The sequence below is a fragment of the Sphaerodactylus townsendi genome, linkage group LG06 (assembly GCF_021028975.2).
Source record: "Sphaerodactylus townsendi isolate TG3544 linkage group LG06, MPM_Stown_v2.3, whole genome shotgun sequence".
Classification (NCBI taxonomy): Eukaryota; Metazoa; Chordata; class Lepidosauria; order Squamata; family Sphaerodactylidae; genus Sphaerodactylus; species Sphaerodactylus townsendi.
The window spans coordinates 14989888-15015328 of record NC_059430.1 but is presented as its reverse complement, the minus strand read 5'-3'; the positions used below and the strand labels follow the sequence as shown (position 1 = coordinate 15015328).

Below are 25441 nucleotides of genomic sequence, written 5' to 3'. Positions count from 1 at the left end.
GGCTGTGTGTGTCTAAAGCAGTGGTCTCCAACCTGTGGCTCTCCCGATGTTCATGGACTACAATTCCCATCAGCCCCTGATGGGATTTGTAGTCCATGAACAACTGGAGAGCCGCAGGTTGCAGACCTTTGGTCTAAAGTGACAGCAAGTTATTGTCGAAGGCTTCCACGGTTGGAATCACTAGGATGTTGTTGTGGGTTTTCTGGGTTGTGTGGCTGTGTTCCAGCCACAGATGCAGGCGAATTGTCAGGAGAAAATACTACTGGAACAGCCACGCAACCCAGACAACCCACAACATTCTTGCCATCAAGTTGCCACTGACTTGTGGCAACCCAGTAGGGTTTTCAAGGCAAGGCACTAACAGAGGTGGCATGCCCTTGCCTGCCTGTGTGTAGCGACCCAGGTATTCCTTGGCGGTCTCCCATCCAAGTACTAACCAGGGCCGACCCTGCTTAGCTTCCAAGATATGATGAGATCAGGCTAGCTTGGGACATCTGAGTCAGGGCTGGATATGAGAAACCCAAGTCATGGGCCTGATCACGCCCTAGTTTCCTACACTTCACTTTCCAAAGCAGCCATTGGCTGCAAAGGATCTCTGTCATCTGGAGATCAGCTGTAATTCCAGGAGATCTCCAGATCCCACCTGGAGCTTGGCATCCCTGCACAGAACTTCTTGGTCATGTGATCTATTCTACAACGATTTTTCCTCCTTTTTTTAAAAAAAAGGCATAACACAGTTGGGGGGAGGCAGATACATCAGGTTGCATTAGATTTGATCCTGTTCTCTACAAGAGCAAAAACCCTCACTTCATCGCTATAAAATATTTTTGTGAATGTCAGGATTTATTTAGCAGAATGGACAGGTATCTGTTTCCTCATGCGATGAGGAACCAGCTTACTTAATAATGCAGTTACTTGTTGAAAAAAAAGTTTGAAATCATTGGCATCTTTAAGACCGCTGGCATGTTTAAGGTTTCCCCTTTCCCCTCCCCTTCACCTTTCCTCTTCCCTTCTAATCTGGAGAACCGGGTTTGATTCCTCAGCCCCCACCCCCCTCAGAGTGGCAGAGGCTTATCTGGTGAATCAGATGTGTTTCTGCATTCCTACAGTCCTGCTGGGTGACCTTGGGCTAGTCACAGTTCTCTCAGGACTCCCGCGTACCTCACAAGGTGTCTGTTGTAAGGAGACCGGGGCGGGGGGGGGGGGGGAAGGAGCTTGTTAGCCACCTTGAGTCTCCTTGCAGGAGAGAAAGATGGGGTATAAATCCAATGTGTTTTAATGTATTTATTATGTTTTTTTATGTTGTTTGATGCTCTGAGCCCGCATGGGGAAGGGTGCCTTAAAAATCAAATAAATATATTATTGGTATTGTCAAGGTTCTTGACTTCCCCCCAGTAACCAGGCTTGGATTCAACCGAAATTGCTTATTGTATCTGAGTAATGGAAAGGCTGCACATGAGCGTTGCTGTAACTGAAATGCAAATGTCCCTGCCACGCTTTAAAAGCCTGCTATTAGCCCCTTCCCCCAGCGCCCATCCAGCAAAATGGTTCTCCTTTCCCAGGCCGTGTCGAGTCTCCAAGGTCAGAGTCCAATGAGGAGCCAAGGGCTGCTGGATCAAATGCCATTGCTCTACATAACAGGCAAAGCAAAGAGCCATTCCACACGTGCAGAAAAATGCACTTTCAATCCACTGTCAGTCGTTTGCAAGTGGATTTTGCTCTTCCGCACAGTAAAACCCAGTTGCAAAGAATGTGGATTGGAAGGACGTTATTCCGCATGTGCGGAAGGGGCCTTGGGAATACACGTCTGTCAGGTGTCACATTCTCCAGCCTCCTCTGGAGAACACATGGCAAAGTCCCTTGTGGGGCCTTGACAGGTACACACTTTTGTATGCGAGCTCACTTCTTCTGATCTGAAAATGTGTGCATGCACACAAGACTTTCTACAAACAATAAAACTTTGTTGGTCTTACAGGGGACACTGAATTCCCCCCTTTTTTTACTGCTTCAAACCAGCATTGATTGATTGATTGATTGATTGATTGATTGATTGATTGATTGATTGATTGATTGATTGATTGATTGATTGATTGATTGATTGATTGATTGATTGATTGGACTTATAAGCCGCCTCACCCCCAAAGGGCTCGAGGCGGCTCACAACACAGCTGTTCTCTTGACAGCAACCAATACAAATAAAACTTAAACCCGTTAAAACTTAAGCAGCAGTTTCTAAAATAAATACAATTAAAACAACAGAAGTTGTTAAAAACAGGCGCCCGATCTAAGGCCAAAAAGGGGGGGTAAGGGGTAGGTAGGGCCCAAGATGAAGTCAGGGCCCAGCCAGGATGGAAAAACAGGCAGCTTCAATCTCAGTGGGGGGGGGCACGATAGAACCGCGGCCAGCCTCCCCAAAAGCCCGGTGGAATAGCTGGAGGTAGAGCATTCCACCAGGCAGGGGCCAGAGCCATAAAGGCCCTGGCCTGGGTCGAGGCCAGCCATATCGTCGTAGGGCCCGGGGTCTCCAGCAGCTCTGCCGTCGCCGAACGCAGCCGCCTATGTGGGACATACTTGTCATATTGGTGGTATTCATCACTAATTCAAGCATAAGCTGCCTCTGCTGTGTGGTCCTTGCATTTATTCGATGCCTCAAGCATTCCCAAAGGACCACATCTCCCTGCGTAAATCCATGCGAGAATGTCGCTTCTCCTGTTCCTCTATGCCAGGGGTAGGGAACCTGCGGCTCTCCAGATGTTCAGGAACTACAATTCCCATCAGCCTCTGTCAGCATGGCCAATTGTAGTTCCTGAACATCTGGAGAGCCGCAGGTTCCCTACCCCTGCTCTATGCGTTGCACATGGTGCCTTTCAGAGAGCTGTTCGTTACTTCTTTGCATACGCAAGATCTTTTTTTGGCCATGGGTACTGTTCTTTGGAATAGTCTTTGAGAAGAGATACAGAGATCACAGTTGTGGTTCATTTTCAGAAAAAGCATGCAGAGGTTACTTTTGTGTTGGTGAAAAGACTGTTACCTGCAGATTGCAAAGGGCGACTTTCCTACTGGCCAAATGTCATTGTACATCTCTTGATGTTCTTTTTTTTTTTTTACGGTTAACCTGGTGTTCTGTTAGTGACCCTGAATCATGGAGAAAGGTGGAATGGAAAGGTTTTCATAAATAAACTAACAAGTGAGTGGGAAAATTGATATTGCAAACAACAGAGGCGTAGCTTGAAGGGGATGGGGGGGGTGCAATGCACTGGGCATGCGCCCCTGTGAGGGCATGGTGGGGCATGGCATGGCAAAGGACGCACCAGTGCACCTGGTGTTTTTCCCCCTTGCTACGCCTGTGGCAAACAAGCTTTGCCAAGAACACTGCCACACCCATCTTTCATTTAAATTTAATTCCCAACCAAAGCCAGGCTCAGGGTATCTTACAGAAACTTAAAACATAACAAGGTAATGAGCTTTGGGTCCATCAAAGTCAGTATTGTACACTCAGGCCCCTTCCGCACATGCAGAATAATGCACTTTCGATCCGCTTTCAATGCGCTTTGCAGCTGGATTTTGCGGTGCGGAATAGCAAAATCCACTTGCAAACAATCGTGAAAGTGGGTTGAAAGTGCATTATTCTGCATGTGCGGAAGGGGCCTCAGACTGGAAGCAGCTGTCAGGAGTTTCAGGCGGAGGCCTTTCACATCCCTTCTGCCTGGTCCTTTTAACTGGAGACGCCAGGAATTGAACTTGGGACCTTCTGCATACTAAGCAGATGATCTACTACTGAGCCACAGCCACATTGTGTATTGTCCTGCAGCTCCAGCAGTCAGGAAATTCTGGTCCACACTTCACTTAACAGGAACTGCAAGGAAGGGGCAGTGTTAAACCCCTTTCCCTCAAAGTATCATTCTACCAGTGGTGGGAAATGCCAAAAAAAAGTCTTGTAGTACCTTACAGACAGTTGGGGAGTTGAATAACACACATGTTCCCCAACTCTGAGGGAACTGATGACTCAACTTCACCATCCATGCAGCAAAGTAGCAACAGATGGGGCACCTTTGAGGCAAATCCTTCTGCTCCACTGCTTGATAGGGACTGGTGCATTAACAGGCCACTGCGTGATGGACAGCTGGGATGGAGCTTTGAACCAGGGATGAAGAGATGAGTCAAAGCTGGAATTTGGGGGTGGCAACAGCTTCCCCAGGAATTGCTCCAATTTCACAAGAGCTCCAGAGGGCCACCTTCAGGATAAGCCACGGGCTTTATAGGGCAAAGCAAAATAGGGTCGAATCCCAATTTGAAATTTGCACGCAGATCCAAACCTGTTTGTTGTGAAACTGTGTCCTCTTCATCGGAGTTTCTCCCTCCCCGTCGCAGCGAGCACACAGCAGACACACCCGGTTGCAGAACTCTTAGCAATCCCCACTACCAGCTCGCTTCGCCAGTCTCCCCTGATTGGCTGGCGTGCCTTGATGGGGTGGGACCTTTTCCCACTGTGGAAACGTACATTGTAGGGGTGTGATAAAAAAACCAGCGTGTAAAAGTTTAACTTTTAACTGTTTAACTGTGCAAACAGTTAATCGTTATCTGTGTAAACCATGAACGATTCAAAGTTACGCATTTGACTGTTTAATGTTTGCATCCCCTTCTGCTGGCCGATCGCAAAAGCGGACATGAAACCAAGGAAAGGCTGCGTGTGCATCTCAGTGCTGATTGGTTGCCCAAATTCCGCATCACACTCCAGGGCGGGAAACAAGTCAGAGTTTCAATCCTCATCCCTCCCCTCGGATCAGCTCTGAACTGTTTTAATGGGGTCTATACCACTTGCAACCAGGTCCTGCCGGAACGCAGACTAACAGGGAGAATGAGCACCAGAAACGGAATCTGCCACACAAGCAGTGGGGAGGTCATCCCTCAAACCTGGTTAGTTTGTGTTCTGAAACCTGGCTAAGATGGTAGTGAGGATTCGACCTAGGTCAGAGAGGACACACTGGCTCTTTCTTCAGAGGTTGAAGGAGCAGGGTCAGGTGAAGAAATAGGGTGACCACAATTCAAGAAGGATATTGACAAGCTGGAACGGGACCAGAGGAGGACAACCAAAATGGTAAAAGGTCTGGAATCCATACCCTATGAAGAGAGACTTAGGGAGCTGGGTGATATGGAAATTCTTACCAATGAAAAACTCCACACAAGGATGGCTAATAGCAAGCTAGGTTTATTAGCATGTCTGCAGGCATGGAGAGTGTAGCACCTTGGTACCAACTCTCTGGGGTCTGCATCGCAGTACAGCTCATTTTAAGACATCTCTGAATTGTCCCTCTGACCACTCCTGGCCAATCCCGGCTGTCCACGCAGGCTCGCAATCTTAACCTTTAGCAAAATCAGCACATTCCAAAATATGTGTAAAGGAATACATTGAGAACATCACTTGGTTACTCATGTAGCTACATATACTTTCTGTCCAGTAAGCATAATCAGCAAAAAACCTAACTAGTTGGGTTAAACATCTCTATATACTTCAAACCCCTAGGTCAGCGCCTACACTGCTGACCTGTCACCCACACACAAGCAAATGTGTCTACTGATTCTTGCAAAATAGCTATCACAGCAGTTCCAACAGCATACAGTTACTTATTTCTCAATTGTGACCGCAAATGTATTTTCAGCTATATATCTCAACTGTGGTCTTGCAACAATCATAATTTTATAATTTCTATATCATGGGGATGTTTAGTTTGATGAAGAGCATGTTTAGATATCTGAAGGGATGTCATGTTGGTGAGGGAGCAAGCTTGTTTTCTGCTGCTCCAGAGACTAGGACCAGGAGTAATGGGTTCAAGGTGAAGGAAAAGAGATTCCACCTAAACATTAGGAAGGACTTCCTGGCAGTCAGGGCTGTTCGACAGTGGAATGCACTATCTCTGAGTGTGGTGGAGCAGCAGTGGTGTAGGAGGTTAAGAGCTCGTGTATCTAATCTGGAGGAACTGGGTTTGATTCTCCGCTCTGCCGCCTGAGCTGTGGAGGCTTATCTGGGGAATTCAGATTGGCCTGTACACTCCAACACATGCCAGCTGGGTGACCTTGGGCTAGTCACAGCTTCTTGGAGCTCTCTCAGCCTCACCCACCTCACAGGGTGTTTGTTGAGAGGGGGGAAGGGCAAGGAGATTGTAAGCCCCTTTGAGTCTCCTACAGGAGAGAAAGGGGGGATATAAATCCAAACTCTTCTTCTTTGGAGGTTTTTAAACAGAGGCTGGATGAACATATCTCGGGAGTGCTTTGATTGTGAGTTCCTGCATTGCAGGGGGTTGGACTTGATGGCCCTTGGGGTCTCTTCCAACTCTATGATTCTATGAAGGAGAAGGGTCAGAAGAGAGATGAAGAACTAGAATGACCAAAACCTCCTTCCTTCTTAGCCTGATGCCTGGGGAGGGGCTGGTGTGGTGGAATACTGGCAAGGATCTTCTAGACCAAGGCCAGTCATCTACAAGGACTAACAGAATGGTTGTAACAGGGGCCGCCTGAATTGTTCATTTCACAGAGTTCACTTTGTGAGCTGTGTTAGTGTAAAGTGCCGTGAAGTCACAGTTGAGTTAGGGTGACCCAGCCCTGGATTAACTATTAAGCATAATAAGCACATGCTTGGGGCACAAAGAGAAAAAGGGGGCACCCCAGAAAGCGAAAAAAGGGCACCACCACTGCAAAAAAATTACCATGGTTGAAAAAGGGTGTGTGAAAAGGTGGTACCACCAACCACAAAAGAAGTTGATTCAGCTTATGGTGAACTAGGATCCCACAATAAAGGCCTCAATCACCTACAGCAGTTGCGGCGAACTTTTGGCACTCCAGATGTAAGGACTACAATTCCCATCAGCCCCTGCCAGCATGGCCAATTGGCCATGCTGGAAGGATAGGTCCTCCACTGCATAGACTTCCCAGGTATATCTTACAGGTAGAAATGCAGCCTTAACTAAAATCCATAAAGAAGAAGAGTTTGGATTTATATCCCCCCTTTCTCTCCTGCAGGAGACTCAAAGGGGCTTACGATCTCCTTGCCCTTCCCCCCTCACAACAAACACCCTGTGAGGTAGGTGGGGCTGAGAGAGCTCCGAAGAACTGTGACTAGCCCAAGGTCACCCAGCTGGCGTGTGTGGGAGTGTACAGGCTAATCTGATTTCCCCAGAGAAGCCTCCACAGCTCAGGCGGCAGAGCTGGGAATCAAACCCGGTTCCTCCAGATTAGATACACGAGCTCTTAACCTCCTACGCCACTGCTGCTCCTTTGATGTGAACCACATATCTCTATCCCATTTTAGTGCCACGACCTAGGCCCCTTCCACACATGCAGAATAATGCACTTTCCATCCACTTTGCAGCTGGATGCGGAATAGCAGCTGTGCGGAATAGCCAAATCCACTTGCAAACAATAGTGAAAGTGGATTGAAAGTGCATTATTCTGCATGCGCGGAAGGGGCCCTAGGGAATGCACATTCTGGCAGCTAAAGTTATTGACTATAAGCACACACATTGATGCTGTAGCAACCATGGAAGCAGCTAGTTTACTTGTATATTCATATTATCACAGTTAGTTAAGGCTGTATGGGTATACAGGTAAACACTTGCCTATGGAAATGGAAGGGGCAGATCACCAACACATTGGACTGTATTTTATGTCATCAGTCAGACTTCACTCAGCTCTGTGGTGACCCCAGTAAGGGGAAGTCAGAAGCAGAGATGGTTTGCTGTTGCCTTCCTCTGCAAAGTCTTCCTTGGTGGTCTTCCTTACATGTACCAACCCTGCTTAGCTTCTGAGATCTGACGAGATTGGGCTGTACCACGCCACCTTCTCTCCCCTGCTTCTTGAGTTGCACCTTATTTGTAAAAATCCCATGCTTTCAATCAATTAGTTAATCTTCAAGACGCCGCAAGATTCTTCATTTGTTTTTGACTGCAGCAGACTCACAGGGCTATGCTGATGGAATTTCTAACCAGCTGGACTGGGGAATGAAATCAGCTTCACCCCAGATATGGGCCAACTTGCCGCTTTAAAATTATACGGACACAGATGTCTCAGCAAGGAAGGATATTGAAAGTACCTGCTGAGTCACGCTACAAGGTTACTAGTATTTAGAGGAAAGGAAAAGCTGATCTAAATAAAAAAAGATTACCAAGAGAATTTGCTTTTTTAAAAAAGATGTAAAATGGAAAGTCGCTGGCCCCTTCCGCACATGCAGAATAATGCACTTTCAATCCACTTTCGCAATTGGTCGTTTCCCCACTTACCTCGACCAAAGGTTGCTGCGCACTACTCCCAGTGCGCATCATTTCTGGCGAGCTCCCGGGCTTCCCCACGACCCTGCGCTCTGCGCGGGGTCATCAAAAGGCGCCATTTTGAGGAGCGCCAGGAATGACTTGCGCTGAGGGGGCATGACAGCGGCAGTGTCGGGGCGGCTGCGTTGCCGCCGCCCCTGTAGTGGGGAGTGCCGGGGGACCCCGCGCTACTTGGGAAGACTAGCTCACAGCAGCAGGTAAGTGGGGAAACGACCATTGTTTGCAAGTGGATTTTGCTGTTCCACACAGTAAAATCCAGCTGCAAAGTGGATTGAAAGTGGATTATTCTGCATGTGCGGAATGTACCTCAGAGAGCCTTACAAATGGAATGGGCAGATAAATATTGTGCCCTATTCCCAAATGCCAAAATCCTGAAAAGATTGAATTCTTGCATCCTGGCTCTTCAGAGAAGGAAGTAACTGGAGAGGTGGGGCAGAGCAGAGCTGGACAGCTGTCCATTGGGACTTTATTGTCACTTCACTCCCGGGAGGACGTGCCCCAAACAATCAGCCGAACGCTGACAAAAGTTGTCATTGCAATGGATAAGATGAACGCGGTATTGCCATCGAAAACAAAACGTGATGTTTAGCTCCCTCGTTCTAATAGCTTCGCCTTTTGCATGGATAATACGAGCCAGCCTGGAGGCATTATTTCCAGCGAGATTGTAGAATCCATCTGAATATCTATTTTAGGATTAAATGAATTTTGCAAAGGCTCATTTGTTTGAAGAAGTGATAGTTAATCATTGGTGTTTACACATGAATGTGAAGTAGGGAATTTCAGTCGCAGGCTCGCCTCCTCTCCCTACCTCTGGTGCACCTGACCTGCCCCTGCCCCAGAGCCAAAACTGTTTGGGAAGGAGGAAAAGAAGAAGATTGAAAGCCTCAAATGTGTTTGCTTAATAGAGCAGTGCAAATCATTAAATGAGGTTCTCACTTCTCAAATTCGGGGCACTTTTTGAAAATGAAAAGTGATATCACTTGTAACGGAAGCCCAAAGTGCCGCATTTTAATGAAGAAGTGTCGTTTACTTGCTGTGGAGTAGGGGGCACAATTGGGTTCCCAATCTCCAGGTGGGGCCTGGAGATCTCCAACTATTACAACTGATCTCCAGACAATGGAGATCAGTTTGCCTGGATAAAATGGGTGCTTTGGGGGGCTGGTTCTAGGGTATTATACCCTACTGAAGCCCCTCATAAGAACATAAGAACATAAGAACAAGCGAGCTGGATCAGACCAGAGTCCATCTAGTCCAGCTCTCTGCTACTCACAGTGGCCCACCAGGTGCCTTTGGGAGCTCACCTGCAGGATGTGAAAGCAATGGCCTTCTGCGGCTGTTGCTCCCGAGCACCTGGACTGTTAAGGCATTTGCAATCTCAGATCAAAGAGGATCAAGATTGGTAGCCATAAATCGACTTCTCCTCCATAAATCTGTCCAAGCCCCTTTTAAAGTTATCCAAGTTAGTGGCCATCACCACCTCCTGTGGCAGCATATTCCAAACACCAATCACACGTTGCGTGAAGAAGTGTTTCCTTTTATTAGTCCTAATTCTTCCCCCCAGCATTTTCAATGTATGCCCCCTGGTTCTAGTATTGTGAGAAAGAGAGAACAATTTCTCCCTGTCAACATTTTCTACCCCAGGCATAATTTTATAGACTTCAATCATATCCCCCCTCAGACGTCTCCTCTCCAAACTAAAGAGTCCCAAACGCTGCAGCCTCTCCTCATAAGGAAGGCGCTCTAGTCCCTCAATCATCCTCGTTGCCCTTCTCTGCACTTTTTCTATCTCTTCGATACCCTTTTTGAGATGTGGCGACCAGAACTGAACACAGTACTCCAAGTGCCCACCCCTCCCTGCCCCAAACCCCATCTTTCCCTGGTTCCATCCTTGAAATCTTCAGGAATTTTTTCACCCAGAGCTAGCAGCACAGAGGCCCCTTCCGCACATGCAGAATAATGCACTTTCAGTCAACTTTCAATGCACTTTGCTGCTGGATTTTACCTTGCGAAACACCTGTACCTGTGAGGAGTCTAGCAGCTAAGTTCTGAACCAGCGCTAATGTCTGAGTCAATCTCCAGGGCAGGTCCGCCTAGAGTGGGTTACAGTAGTCTAGCCTTCAGGTGACCATGGCAAAGGTCACAATGGCTAAGTCGAGGCAAGATAAGTAGTGGTATAACAGTGGTGGGGGCTTATCTCTGGAGGGGATGAATCTGCCTTCTGGGGTGAGGTGGACCTGTTGCTCTCATGGTGCAGGGACAATAATTTGGTCCTTAATACCAATAAGGCAAAGGAGCTGGTAGAAGACTACAGAAGGAACAAGTCAGAAATTCAGCCCTTGGTTATAAATGGGGATTGAGCAGAGCGGGTGGCTAGTTTTAAGTTCCTGGGTGTTATGATTAGAGAGGATTTGACCTGGGGCGTTCAGACTGCCACGGTAGTTAAGAAGGCCCAGCAGAGATTGTATTATCTGAGACTTTTAAGAAAACAACAACTGAATGAAAAACTGCCGGTGACCTTCTACCGCTGTGCCATAGAGAGTGTCCTGACATACCGCATCTGTGCATGGTTTGCCAGTTGCACAGTGGCAGATAGGAAGGCGCTCCATAGGGTGATTACTACTGCCCAGAGAATTATTGGATGCCCTCTCCCCTCCTTGGAAGAACTCTAAAATTCCCGCTGTTTAAAGAAAGTTCACAATATTCTGAAAGACCCGTCTCACCCTGCATACTCTTTTTTTGAAATATTTCCATCTGGCAGACGATATAGGATCATAAAAACAAGGGCAACTAGGCTCAGAGACAGCTTTTATTCTAGAGCTGTGGCTATGCTGAACTCCGTGGTGTCGCGTTGACATAGCTGTGGCTGTGGCTGTAGGGATGGTTGGAAGGGGGATTGTGGAAGATGGGGTGTGAGGACTGCAGAAATGTGCATCGGGGGATGTTTGCGTTTTCGTTGTGCGTGCACAATGACATTAAAGTTTATCTTATCTTATCTTAGGGGGCCAGCTGACTACCCTGTCAGAGTTGGTAAAAGGCAATCCTCGCCATATTAGTGACCAGAGTCTCCATAGAAAGAAAGAACTCCAAGCAGTGGCGTGGGAGGTTAAGAGCTCGTGTATCTAATCTGGAGGAACCGGGTTTGATTCCCAGCTCTGCCGCCTGAGCTGTGGAGGCTTATCTGGGGAATTCAGATTAGCCTGTGCACTCCCACACACGCCAGCTGGGTGGCCTTGGGCTAGTCACAGCTCTTTGGAGCTCTCTCAGCCTCACCTACCTCACAGGGTGTTTGTTGTGAGGGGGGAAGGGCAAGGAGATTGTAAGCCGCTTTGAGTCTCCTGCAGGAGAGAAAGGGGGGATATAAATCCAAACTCTTCTTCTTCTCCTTCAAGATCACCCCCAGGTTTTAACAGATGTGGCTGCGTGTAATGCCGATCACCAAACCTCAGCAAATCCTCCACCAGATCACCCCGACCCAACCACAGAACCTCTTTGAGGCATTTAATCTTCGAGGGATTTAGATCTCAGCCTGCTCTGAGAAAATAGCTATGCTTTTTCCTTTGCGTCAACCTGATCTGAATCGCGTGTGTCCTTGGCGATTCTATTCAACGCTCCGTCACAACTTAAAAATCTTTTCAAACGGAACGTGTCAACAAGTACCCAACCTGCAAAGTACGTTACCCGCAGATACGCATATTCGACTTCGATAGCCGTTTTCTTTAAAGATGCGACAGGGTATGACTGTGTGTGGTTATCATTTTTAACCCAATGCCCAATTTAATTCAACTTTTTTTTAAAAAAAAGGAAACAAATGGAAATCCATCGTGCTACAAATGGTAGGCTGGGAATGCTTCCAAACGCGTTTGCATTTCAGCATTGTGTCCTCCTCTCCCCCCCTCCCCCCCACTTTCTAAAAGAAGCACCTTGTTCAATTGCGTTCCCAGACTGTTCTGGTTAGAAAATAATGATGTTCGCTATTGTTACGGGCACTGGTACTTAATAATCTCCTAGGCCTATTCACACACCTGGCACTGCTCCTCAACAGGCAGCATGCGTTTATATTCCGTGTCCGTGGCAAAGCGGGGCGCAAAAAGAGCACTTTGCTAGGCCGCGCACAGCTGTGGGTGGTGTGTAAATTTAAAACAAAACTGTGTTGCGTCTGCTCAAACAAACAAAAACAAGGTGGCCTTTGGACGCCTGAAAAAGCGAAGTCAATAACTGTGGGGCAGGGATGAAGCTGCCTTATAATGAATCACACCTCTAGGCCTTTAAGGTCAACGTTGGCAGCAACTCTGCAGGGTCTCGAGATGAAGTTGTTCACATCAACTACGGTCTTGTCCTTAACTGGAGATGCTGGGGGTTGAACCGGGACCTTTTGCAGGCCAAGCAAATGTTCTGCCCGGGCTCCTCCCCTAAATGGAACTCTCACATGTAGCTGCCTTATCCGAAGATAAATAAGCTAATTAAAAATCTTGCATATATGTCTCAAGATGGCTATTTACATAGGGGTCCTAAGAGTCTACACCTCCCCACATCCCAATTTAATCTTTTTCATTATGGTATGGTATGGTATGGTATGGTATGGTATGGTATGGTATGGTATGGTATGGTATGGTATGGTAATTTAATTGCTATACCACCCTCCCCCGAAGGGCTCAGGGCGGTGTACAAAACACACAATACAAACAACAATAAGCAGCATTACAAAATATCAAAACATCAGCAATCATGATAGAACAATACAGCATTATAAACATGGCACCAATGGTCAAATATTAGGCTACAACAACAATAAGCAATATTTCAGATATCAAATATCAATAATCAAAACATAACATAGTAATATTGCATAGCGACAGCATTTCATAACAATGTTATATCATAGGGACATTAGAACAACAAAATAGCATTAAAAATTGTCCAGGTGGAGGAAAAGGATAGAGGGTTGTTCAGTAAAAGTACTAGCTGGAATTTGGAATTTTTGGGGGGGAGGGGGCTTCAGATAGATAATGTGGAATAATGGGTGGCCTCAGCCAAAGGCCTGGTGGAACATCTGTCTTGCAGGCCCTGCAAAACTGAGTAATGTTCAGGGGAGCCTGAACAGAGAGTTCCACCAGAGAGTCAGCCAACAGAGAGTTCCACCAGCCAACAGAGAGTTCCACCAGACTGGAGCCAGGGCTGAAAAATCCCTGGCTCCAACTGCCGCCAACCCAATATCCTTGAGACCAGTAGATTATTATCAGAGGACCACAATGTCCTCCAAGGGTGATACAGGGAGATATAGTTCCAAAGATATGAAGGCCCAGGACCACTCAATGCCTTGAAGGTCAAAACCAAAACCTTGAACATGACCCAGATTTCCACTGGTAACCAGGGCAGCTGGCGCAAAACAGGTGTTATATTCTCTCTCTCTCTCTCAGTTACCCCTGTGAGGAGCCGCAGGGCCACGTTCTGGACCAGTTTTAACTTTTGGATCAGTCTCAAGGATAGGCCCACATACAGCAAGTTACAGTAGTCCAGCCTGGAGGTTACTGTTGCGTGGATCACTGTGGCCAAGTCTGCATAAGATAGGTAGGAGACAGCTTTTCGCATGACCCCTGGATGATTCTAGTTGGGGCCAGCCATCATCTCTCGCATCAAGCTCCTTTGAGAAAGGGTGGGCTTAAAATGAAGCCATTTCCATCAGTGTTTTCTGTCCCCTCCTTTTCTTCTTGACTGGCCTTCCCATTGTGTATATTAGGGCTTCATTGTGTTTTATTCAGTACGGGTTTGAATTGCTTATATTTGGCATTTCAAATTGGTGAACCCTATTGTAAGTCACCCTGAGCCCAACTTCATTGAGAAAGGGTGGGGTAGATACATCAAAGAATAAAAGAATGAATCACGTTTTCCACCCAAACCTTTCACACCATTTTGAGGCAGGAAATAAAATTTATCCTCCATGGAGTTCCATGTTATTTTTTCCCCTTTTATTTTATTTCCAGCCTCGAAATGTTTTCAGTCAGCACCCTTTAAAAAACGATTATTTAGGCTGAAACGTTTTCAAAATGGCTTCACTTGCTGTGCAATCTCTTTAAGACGTTTTCCATGCTTCTTTGCTATCCCTGAATCCTTGGCATTATTTTCCGAGCTCACTCTCCGTTAGGGTTGGTAAATACCCTAGAAATTCAGTACAATTCGGATTTGGATTTTTTCAGGCATAAAATTATCTGTATGACCAAATAATACAAATAGCATATTCAGATATACCTGAATATTCGGGTATATCCGAAAAATTCGGGTCCATTTGAATTTTCTTGTATTTTAGAGTGTTTTTTTCACATTTTGGCCTGCAGGGGGCGCACTTTTAAAGCTAGTGGCACCAAAATTGCAGAGTATCATTCAGGGACTGTCCTGATGATGCCTCCTGAGTTTGGTAAAGTTTGGTTTGGGGGGCAAAGTTATGGACCCCTGAATTGGGTGCCCCCATCCCCCATTGTTTCCAAGACAGATGGGGGCTACCCCTTGGAGGTAGTGCTCACTGAAAACTATTCCCCCTCCTCCCCCTCCTCCTCCTCCTCCTTCTTCTTCTTCAATTCTTCTAAGAGTTGTTTTTCAAACAGGTAGGAACAGTAGGAGAAACACCTGCAGCTACTTTTCAGTCCTGGTTGTTGCACTCCGTGGAAGCAGAACATATCACCCATAATGACACTACTAAATGGCAGGCTGCACACATTTCTATGTTCAGCGTTTGCTTTTGTATACAGAAGATAGGCTATCTCAGATGCCAGCCTTACAGAGGGCGTTGCTGAATGCTGTTTGACAGCTGATTAGAGTAATCGGATGCAAATGATGACTTAATCGCCGTGACAAGCCCCATAGTTCCAGCTAGAGTCCCCCCAGGTTAATCTAATTTTCTTGCCATTTGTTGTGCTTAAAATACTCCACTCGCTCTGCATGTTTTCTGTTTGAGCAACGCACAGTGTTTGTGTCCTCCGCCACCCCAGAATCACGCACAGGGAAGCCTACTGAGGTTCCCAGGAAATAGAATCAGCAACCTGCAGCCCATGAGCTCCCTCCAGTCCAATGGAAGTGAGCCCACCCAAAACCGTGCTACCACCACATGGTGACTTACACTGCTTCATCTTCTCCTGTGTTCCAAGGCTTGGTTGATAGCAACCAGGATCAAGTGTTGCTTTTTTCTTTCCAGGGGCGATCTTCTTTTGAAGTCCTTGCCAAACACTTTCCGTCGCCTTGCAGTCCTTTCACTTAATCCCGGGCGTGATGGTTGCAAGAAAATAAAAGGGCACACAATTACCGCAGTCGGTAAAGCATACCTTAGCTGGGTGTTCCTGGTTTCAGTAGAATCAAAGACCAGGATTAGGAATGCTTCAAAAGTCATTCTCATAGTGATTATACCAGCAAGCAGATCCAGGGCCAGACATTCTCTTTCTACCATTTTTGATGTTAGCTACATTAGAAGAAGAAGAAGAGGAAGAGTTTGGATTTATATCCCCCCTTTCTCTCCTGCAGGAGACTCAAAGGGGCTTACAATCTCCTTGCCCTTCCCCCCTCACAACAAACACCCTGTGAGGTGGGTGGGACTGAGAGAGCTCTGAGAAGCTGTGACTAGCCCAAGATCACCAGCTGGCATGTGTGGTAATGCACAGGCTAATCTGAATTCCCCAGATAAGCCTCCACAGCTCAGGTGGCAGAGCTGGAAATCAAACCGGTTCCTCCAGATTAGATACACGAGCTCTTAACCTCCTACGCCTCGGCTGCTCCTTTTCTCTTGTGTGTCCCCTAAAAAACGTGGCGGCTGAAGATACTATTGTATTTTCTGCATAAATCTTCTAAAACGATTGTAAAACGTTTTCAATTCCCCCCCCTTTTGTTCGCACTCGCTTTTTGTTCACACTCATTCCCTCAAAACGATTCCTGGCTGCCATTACATGATTTCCCCCCTCCTTTTTTTTAGTTGTTGAATCATAGAATTATGGAATCATAGAGTTGGAAGAGACTTGAAGGGCCATCAAGTCCAACCCCCTGCAATGCAGGAACACACAATAAAAATCGACGCTTCCGTGCTTCTCTGCCTCATACTGCATTCTATATTCCTTGTATACTCAATGCTTTAAAGATCCCCCCCCAATAAAAGAACAAACAGAGAAATGCTGCGAATAAACAGGGGAGGGGGAGCGGAATGAGCTCAGAAAATGGTGTCAAGGTGGAAGTTCAAAGAAGCAGAGAAGCGTGGGAAACGTAGTAAATAAATACATCATACAGCAACTGAAGATGTTTTCAGAACGTTTCAGCCACAGAATCATTTTAAAAGGGTATTCATTTAAAATGTTTTGAGACTGGAAATAAAACATATGGGGGTAGGAGCAGCAGTGGTGTAGGAGGTTAAGAGCTTGTGTATCTAATCTGGAGGAACCGGGTTTGATTCCCAGCTCTGCCGCCTGAGCTGTGGAGGCTTCTGGGGAATTCAGATTAGCCTGGGCACTCCCACGCACACCAGCTGGGTGACCTTGGGCTAGTCACAGCTTCTCGGAGCTCTCTCAGCCCCACCCACCTCACAGGGTGTTTGTTGTGAGGGGGGAAGGGCAAGGAGATTGTCAGCCCCTTTGAGTCTCCTGCAGGAGAGAAAGGGGGGATATAAATCCAAACTCCTCCTCCTCCTCCTCCTCTTCTTCTTCTTCTTCTTCTTCTTCTTCTTCTTCTTCTTCTTCTTCTAAGAACAATACAGAACTCCATGGAGGAAATGTTTTATTTCCTGCCTCAAAATGTTTTTAAGTGACTTCTGCAGAAAAGCTCTATGCCCCATTGTGATTTGGGCAGACAATAGCTTCCTTACCTATGTATTTGTAGGTTCCATGTATGAACTGATCCATCAAGCATATTGATATGAGCTTCTTCCTCCTTTCTTTATAAACACCACCAAAGCATAATACGATGAGTCATTTTCTGCTTCTGTACTCCATAATTATAGCTGTTCTCCCTCTAAGGACTGTGCGAATTTGCTGGAAATCTCAGTGCCATAAAAGAGAGGTGGTTGGTTTTTGCTATTATTGTCAGGTTTTTCCCCCCACAATATGTTCAAGGTGGCTGTCTGAACTGTGTTCGGTTAGTGTAATAGTTGAAATTATAAAGAGTTTTTAAGATAACCACCAGGGCATCAAATTTGCCTTGGAAACAATCAGACCTCCAAAAGTTAACCAGAAGGCTTGCTGGGCGAAAGCCCTACCTGACCACTTCCTAGAAACACTTGGAGGGCACCAGAAAAAGTGTTGGCTGGCACCTTGGTGCCCATGGGCATCCCATTGGGTATCCCCGTCCCAAAGGCCCGTACTCTCTTCTCACAGAGGAACTCAGGAGACAGTTAGGACTTTTGGTGGGTTGGTAAGCTAAGGCCCTTTCCGCACGGGCCATAAACAGCGCCCTGGGGATGGCAAAAACAGCGTCCCCAGGGAGCTGTTCGCACGGGGGGCGCAGCTGCTGCGCAGCCGTGCCGCCCTCGCACCTCCCCAGCAGCGCGAAGCAGCTGTTTCCTGACCTCGCTTCCCCAGCAAGGTTTTTGGGAAACAGTGGCTGGAAGGCGCCATTCCCCCTCCCCTTTCCCAAACGCCGTACCGTGGCCTCCTGCCTCTGGCGTGTCGCAGAGGCCAGGGGATACGACCCCCCTGCCCTGCCACTTCCAGGCTATCACGTAGGGCAGGGGGGGCTTGTCCCCTGGCCTGTGCGACGTGCCGGAAGCAGGAGGACACGGTATGGCATTTGGGGGACGGCGCAGCCTGTGCGGATGCTGTGCCGTCCTCCCCGTCACAACTGGGACCGTTCGGTGTTATGTATGCCAACCCGACCCCCATCGTGGCCGTGCGGAAACGGCCTAAGGCAAAATGTTCTCAAACACCCTCCAGACATACACACAGACACACACATTGAGGATGCAGTTCTCTAAAGCAATACAAATAGAAAAATAATGGCAGGATTTGAGATTTAAATGAAAATAGCGGATTGGACGAAAATAGTTTTATAAGAAGGACTAAAAGCGGAAGAAATGCTGAAACCAACTGTAAGCACAAAACTAGATTTGAGTTTGGATCCATAATGAGGTAGCTGGAAGCCACCATATATGTACGTGGTGATGTCTTGAGATGTGGTTTTTTCCCCCCACTATTATTATTATAGTGGAGGAGGGGAGATTAAATTTGGGTTTCTTCTCTCTCTTTTTTCTGTATGTGTTGCTAATATGTGTAAAATAAATTTTTAAATTTTTTACTGAGAATTCAGTTTACTGTCCGAATTGGGGAAAGGGGGGGGATTTATAGGTAAGGAGGGGCTGCTATTTGGAATCTCACAAGCGTAAGGTGTTTTTGTGAGGTGAAATAATCTCTGCTTTGGTCAGACCCTTTGCAACACTTCCTGTGGAATCTTCTGCCATTATACATGGTCATAGCTCTATTCCCCACGGCTGTAACAGACCCAGAATAGGGTAAATTTAAGCAAGCACTTGAACACACATAGCGTTTGCTCAATTTTATCTAGTGTATTATCATTCTAATAAAGACCACAATGTCTGAAACCCTCTTCCAATTGTGGCCGTCAAGGGTGGAAAGCCCCCGTTTGCAGCTATATTTCTTTTTTAGCATATCAGCACTGAGCTTGTTGAAGGGAAAAAAATCACTTACCTCCAGAGATAACCATATAAGTGTATTGCTTTATGATGTAGAACTTCAATAACGGCCTTTTTGATAAGACATGAGATCTAGGTGACACACTTTCTGTTGGTGGCATCTAATCTGAAGTTGGCTTTATATCATCCGTAATCGCTTTTTGGAGGACCTGGGGAAGTAGAGAACTCTGTTATTATTTTATAGCCTCAAGTAACACAGGCAGGATATGAAATGCTTGGATTATTTCCCTGTTGCTTAAAGCAAAATAGGAACTTACCCCTTAATGCTCTCGCTCTGTTCGGCTTCTTATTCGCGGCATATTTTCCCTGGCTCCATCTGACCCATCTTTTCTTTTCCCTACCCGTCAACCCTGCTTTCCCGTGCTCTTAAATATTTTATCGGGCAGAGCACTTAGAATATGTACTGTCATGGTTGCTATCTCTGGAGGTCACCCAGGGGTTTAATAATCAGATGCGAACCGGCGAGTCTGTGCAAACCTACTTTGGGTTCTCAATGGTGCATGTTTTATTGAATCCAGTGTTAAAGGCAGTTAACTTATCAATCGGTGATTGTGAAGGTTAAGGGAGCCTGTAATGGGAATCCTTTTATGTTAAAGAAATTGAAGGCCAATTGGAACGACACGTCAGTCAGAGAAGCCCATGTGCATGAAGAGAGATTTCTGCAGCTCGCAGGACATTTCGAGGTCTTTCTCTCATGCCCCGACTCATGTATGAGCAGCATTTGTTCTCCAAGATTCTCTGGCCCAAAGAGCCATGCAGGGGGTGTGTGGGTCTCATAGGGGAGAGCAATAAGGTGTTGTTGACTGTGTGGAGTTCCTAAAAAGATAAAGGCTTTTTCCTGTAAGGAGTAGCATGGGCGACCCAGGGCAAAAGAGCATGTAATGCGGAACATCTGTGGATATAGGATATAGGATATAGAAGAGATAGAAAAAGTGCAGAGAAGGGCAACGAGGATGATTGAGGGACTGGAGCACCTTCCTTATGAGGAGAGGCTGCAGCGTTTGGGACTCTTTAGTTTGGAGAGGAGACGTCTGAGGGGGGATATGATTGAAGTCTATAAAATTATGCATGGGGTAGAAAATGTTGATAGAGAGACATTTTTCTCTCTTTCTCACAATACTAGAACCAGGGGGCATTCATTGAAAATGCTGGGGGGAAGAATTAGGACTAATAAAAGGAAACACTTCTTCACGCAACTTGTGATTGGTGTTTGGAATATGCTGCCACAGGAGGTGGTGATGGCCACTAACCTGGATAGCTTTAAAAAGGGCTTGGACAGATTTATGGAGGAGAAGTCGATCTATGGCTACCAATCTTGATCCTCCTTGATCTCAGATTGCAAATGCCTTAGCAGACCAGGTGCTCAGGAGCAGGAGCAGCAGAAGGCCATTGCTTTCACATCCTGCACGTGAGCTCCCAAAGGCACCTGGTGGGCCACTGCGAGTAGCAGAGAGCTGGACTAGATGGACTCTGGTCTTATCCAGCAGGCTAGTTCTTATGTTCTTATGTTCGGTGCATGTCCATTCGTATTGTGCTTTACTTCCGCTTTTATCCAGATCTCTACACATCAGATTTTTTGTGTTGCTGTATTGTTGAAGGCTATCATAGCCAGAATCAACTGACTGTTGTGGGTTTTCCAGGCTGTGTGGCCCAACCTGGTTTTGCGTTGTCTTGTAGGCGTCCCACTCTGTTGAGTGTTTGAGAGGATAGCTGCGTTGGTCTGCAGCACAACAGGTAGATTTGAGTCCGGTGACATTTTAGAGACTGACAGAATTTTAAGGGTGGCATCTTAGAGACTAATAGAGATTTTAAGGGTATCAGCTTTCAAGAGTCAACTCTCTAACAGAAAGAGTCTCAGATGTTTATACCCTACAAATTTTATTGGCCTCTAAGCTGCTACCGGACTAGTGTCCAGTCACTTGGCTGATTGTATTGATTGATTTAATCCACCTAGAGTAAAGGCAAATTTTAAATTAGAGGTATCCAACCTATGGCCCTCCAGATGTTAATGGACTATAATTCCCATCAGCCCATGCCAGAGTGGCTAATTGACAGAGCTTGTGGGAATTGTAGTCCCCGAACATCTGAAGGGCCATAGTTGGACACCTCTGCTTCGAATAATGTAAATGACTCCTACCATGCCAGTTTGGTCGTATGAACTGGCTCAACAGTGACTTCTAACGTGTGACAACATTGACAATAAGTGGCATTAATAGTAAATTCAGATTAGATTTGTGGCTGACAATCTGGATTTCTGAAAAAGCTGGCCACTCATAACACAATCCACTTTCACTGAGATTCCCATCCAGCCTTGTTGAGTCTTTGAGCATTACTGGGATGTTGAGAACATAGAGTAGGCACCATTACAAAATGGCCGCCTATGAGGACTGGATCTAATCACAATATTCTGAGAGCTTCCAAGCCAAGTATCCTCTTACAATGGAGGCTGCTATTTCCCCTTGGGTGATTCAGGCAAACACAAAGGTGATGTCTTCTGGATCTTTTTCAGTACCCACCCCCCCAATCCAATGCTGGGAGGAAACCCAGGATCTGTTGTTCTTTAGTTACTTCAGAGGAGGAAGTGAGCATCCATGGGGTTTATGGGTGCCCCATTTTGGATCGTTGCATTGACATGACTTTTTAGACATTATTTGGATATAGCATGTTCAATTCATATCCCTCCAAGTCGCTTTACCTCTTTCTTCTTCTTGTCTCTTGTTTCTAGATGCATCATCCCATTCAGATGAAACCGGCAGACAGCGAAAAGTCCAACGGTAGGTTTCCTTGTCTGAATGCCGTCGCTTCTTACTGTCCAATGGAAAAGTATTTCTGTTTATTTATACCAAGCTTTTCTCCCCAACTGGGACACAAAATGGCTTATGGTGTTGTTCTCTTCTGTTTGATTCTCACAACATCCACCCTGTGTATTAGGTTGGGCTGAAGGAGAAAGTGATGTGCCCAAAGTCATCCAGGAAGATTCTGTGGTCGGGTGGGGATTCAAATGCCTAATCTCTTAGATCCTAGTCCAACAGTCTAATCATTACACACAGAGGCATAGCTGGGCCAAACTGCGCCCGGTGCGCAGTGTATATTTTCCGCACCCCCATGCCCCCTGTGGCGCCCCCCCTTCCCACACTTACCTTAGTCCCTTTTCTTTTCCTAGAACTTTTTCAGGCTGAAAAAAAGGCCTATTCACAGTTCAGGCTTAAAAATGGCCTGATCGGAACTATACTTCCCAGGAGACCTTGAGAGCCCCAAGGTCTCCTGGGAACTTTAGTTCCTCAGGCCGTTTTTAGCCTGTACTGTGAACAGGCCTTTTTGTCAGCCTGAAAAAGTTCTAGGAAAAGGAAAGGAACTAAAGCAAGTGTGGGAAGGGGGTGGGGGGCGCTGCAAGGGGTCGCCGCAGCGGGAAGGGGAGGGGCCTGGGGATGATTTTCCACCCCCAGGCGTACGCATGGTGCACGGCACGCACCCTGGCCCCTTGTAGCTCTGCACTGATTACACTATAGTATGCCATGCAGATTTTGTGAAAATCTAGAGAAATACTAAACCCTCCTGTAGACATCGATTTGGCTTACTGGCAAAGGAAAGGGGAATAAAGCTCTCTAGTGTGTGCTGGGGCCTCCCAGATCTCATGGGCATTGTTATTATGGGCTTTTAACGGACTCCTTGGACAGTTAAGATGAATTAGCTAAACTTGATGCAAAAATCATCCATTCATTTCGAAATGAATGGACAAATGAGCTGGAAAAGGCCTCTCTGTATCATTATTGGGGGTAGAATGGACAAAACCCCCAACAAATTGTGTTTGTTCAGTCCCCCCTTCTTGCCTCTGTCCCTTACAATGCTGAAAAAAGTACACAGGGAGGACAAATAGGATTTGCGTTTGGCAGCATCTAGAGCACCTTGCCTTGGTTGTACCCTAGCAGAAGCAGGAGTTCCTCCATGTCCAGCTACTATTTCCCACCACCACCGAATATTTTTTTAAGTATGCCAGGCCTATGGTGTGATGTCACTTCCCTGTAAAACCTGGAAGTAGAATGGCCAACCTCCAGGTGGTAGCTGGAGCTATTGCAAATTATCTCCAGGCAACAGAGATTAATTCACCTGGAGAAACTGGAAGGTGGACTCTATGGCATTACACCAGGGGTGGGATCCAGCAGGTTCTCACAGGTTCCTGAGAGTAGGTTACTAATTATTTGTGTGTGCTGAGAGGGGGTTACTAATTGGTGATTTTGCCACGTGATTTTTGCCTTAGTTACGCCCCTCCTCTCAGCAGTAGCGCGCAGAACTTGAAGCAGTCTAGCAGGAGGTGCACCGGCGTACGTGGCAGCCTGCGCCTGCGTGCATTCGTTTCCCGCCCAAGGACCGGCGCAGTGGCTGCGTCCTTGCCACAGCCCCACCCAGGAATGCCCCGTCCACGCCACGCCCCTGTCAGGCCCGCCCAGTCCCATTGACGCTACGCCACAGTTTGAATCCCACCACCATGGGAACCTGTTACTAAAAATTTTGGATCCCACCATTGCATTACACCCCATAGAAGTCCCTCCCCTCTCCAAACGTTACCCCCAAAATCTCCAGAGCTGGCAAGCCTACCAGGAAGCGAGATCAGCCTTCCCTAGAAATTGCCAAATGCAGTGTGGTTTTACCATAGAGTTTTTGGCACTTCCTTGGGAGAAATGACATCACTTCCGGGTTTCTCATGCTGACAGCTGCCCTATCCCCACCCCACGTCCCTGCGCTCTCACCCCCCAGTCTCCTGCTGCTTGCCAATCCAGGCTGGGCAAACCAATGATTCTTCTTCCCCTCTCCCTTTGTTTTACTTTGACTTCCTTGCCTCGATGTGGTGGGAGAAAAGGGAATAAAAAGTCGAGTCTGCTCTCTCGAGAAAGCTTTATTGATTGAGTGGCATTTCCGTGCCATGCAAAATGTGCAGAGAGCTTGCCCGTGTCTGAATTGCGCCAAGCAGGGCCTCTGCAAAAAGAGAGAGAGAGAGAGACAGCCGCCTCAGTGCGTTTGGTTCTTAATAGAGCCCGGCTTTGCCCCTTGATTCCTATAATTTGCTAAGAGGCATGTCAGAGAAATCTCTTGCCTTCTTAGATTGCAAGAGCCTCGCTTTTCCCGCATGGCAGAAATAATCATAGCCGGTTCCTTCCAGCAGGAATCTTCGCTCCTCATTAATTAGTAATCAGGGCAGAAGCCACGCACTTGGAGATTTCACTACCTGCAAAATGTAAATGATGACCGAGCCCCTAAGTCTCTCTGTTGGGTTCGGGTTTTTTTTAATAATTTTTCTTTCTTTCATCCCTCCCCCCTTTCTCCATTTGGTTAATTATAGTGCATCCCATTTTCCCATTTCTCTGTGGACTTGGGGAAGTTCAGAAGAAGATGGAAACTTTTGTGCTGGCCTTTATGAGGAGTTCAGATGGGAAAAGGGAACAAAAGGCCCAAAATACAATTGGCTTATTGTTTGCTTTCTAATCGGAACGGCGGTCGCGACACTGGTCGATGAACCACCAAGTTTTGCCAAGTGGTTGTTTCAGATCTGACAAAATGCACTCAGATATTCTATAAAGCTTCACCCTCTCAAAAAAATAATACTTCCGTAAGTGACAGTGTGTATTTCCTTGGCCCCGTTGGGTCGTCAAAGAGGCAGCAAAGTGTCGTGGCTGGAATGTCAAATAAGGATGTTAGACTGTGTGTAAGATGCTTTTAAGTCACAGCTGGTCTTGCTGAGTTTTCAAGGGAAAAGGTGGTTGGCCATCTCCTGACTCCATGTAGCAAACCCGGACTTCCTTGGTGGTCTCCCATCCAACTACCAACCAGGGTTAACCCTGCTTAGCTTTCAAGTTCTGATGAGATCCACTAGCTTGGGCCATCTAGGTCAGGGTGGATGTGAAAGAGCCAAGTTCCAATTTCCGCTGTGCCATAAAGCTTCCTTGGTGGTTGTAAGGATAAAATGGAGTCAAGGGCACGAAAGTGTGCCAATTGTACTCAAGTATATAAATAAACAAGAGCCATGTGGCATAGTGGTTAATTGCTTGTGTAACCTCTATTTGTGGGTTCTGTGGGGCAGAACTTGGAATGAGTTTGCAACAACAAATTTTAAAAACAAACAAAATGGTTTACTTTCTTAACATATAACATATAACATCAACATTTAACATCACACTTCAAGGTCCTGTTCAGGTTGCATTTTCAAGTCCTTATATTTACAGTCTATTGATACTGCCAAGTCCAATTCTTCTTTGCAAGACGGTTGGCTCCTGAAGACTCCAAGGGCTTGGTGAACAGGATTCAACAGGATGAAGGTTTCCAGGAGAACTCTCACCCATTACAAACATAAAAAGAAGCCCTGAAACAATAAACTCCAACATTTACAACATAGCAAAAATAAACAACTACCTCCCCACTAGTTCCCAACAACATTGCAGTTACCTTAACAAGG

General features: G+C 46.5%; 1 protein-coding gene across 18 annotated transcripts in view; it reads left to right on the top strand.

The window, feature by feature from the left end:
- The window catches only part of CELF2 (CUGBP Elav-like family member 2), a 482791-nt gene that overhangs the window by 317195 nt on the left and 140155 nt on the right, over nucleotides 1-25441 (top strand). For all 18 annotated transcript variants that reach the window (XM_048499610.1, XM_048499608.1, XM_048499609.1 and 15 more), the window contains exon 4: nucleotides 21719-21767. In XM_048499610.1, the coding sequence (XP_048355567.1) occupies nucleotides 21719-21767 (49 nt within the window). The remainder of the gene's footprint in view (nucleotides 1-21718; nucleotides 21768-25441) is intronic.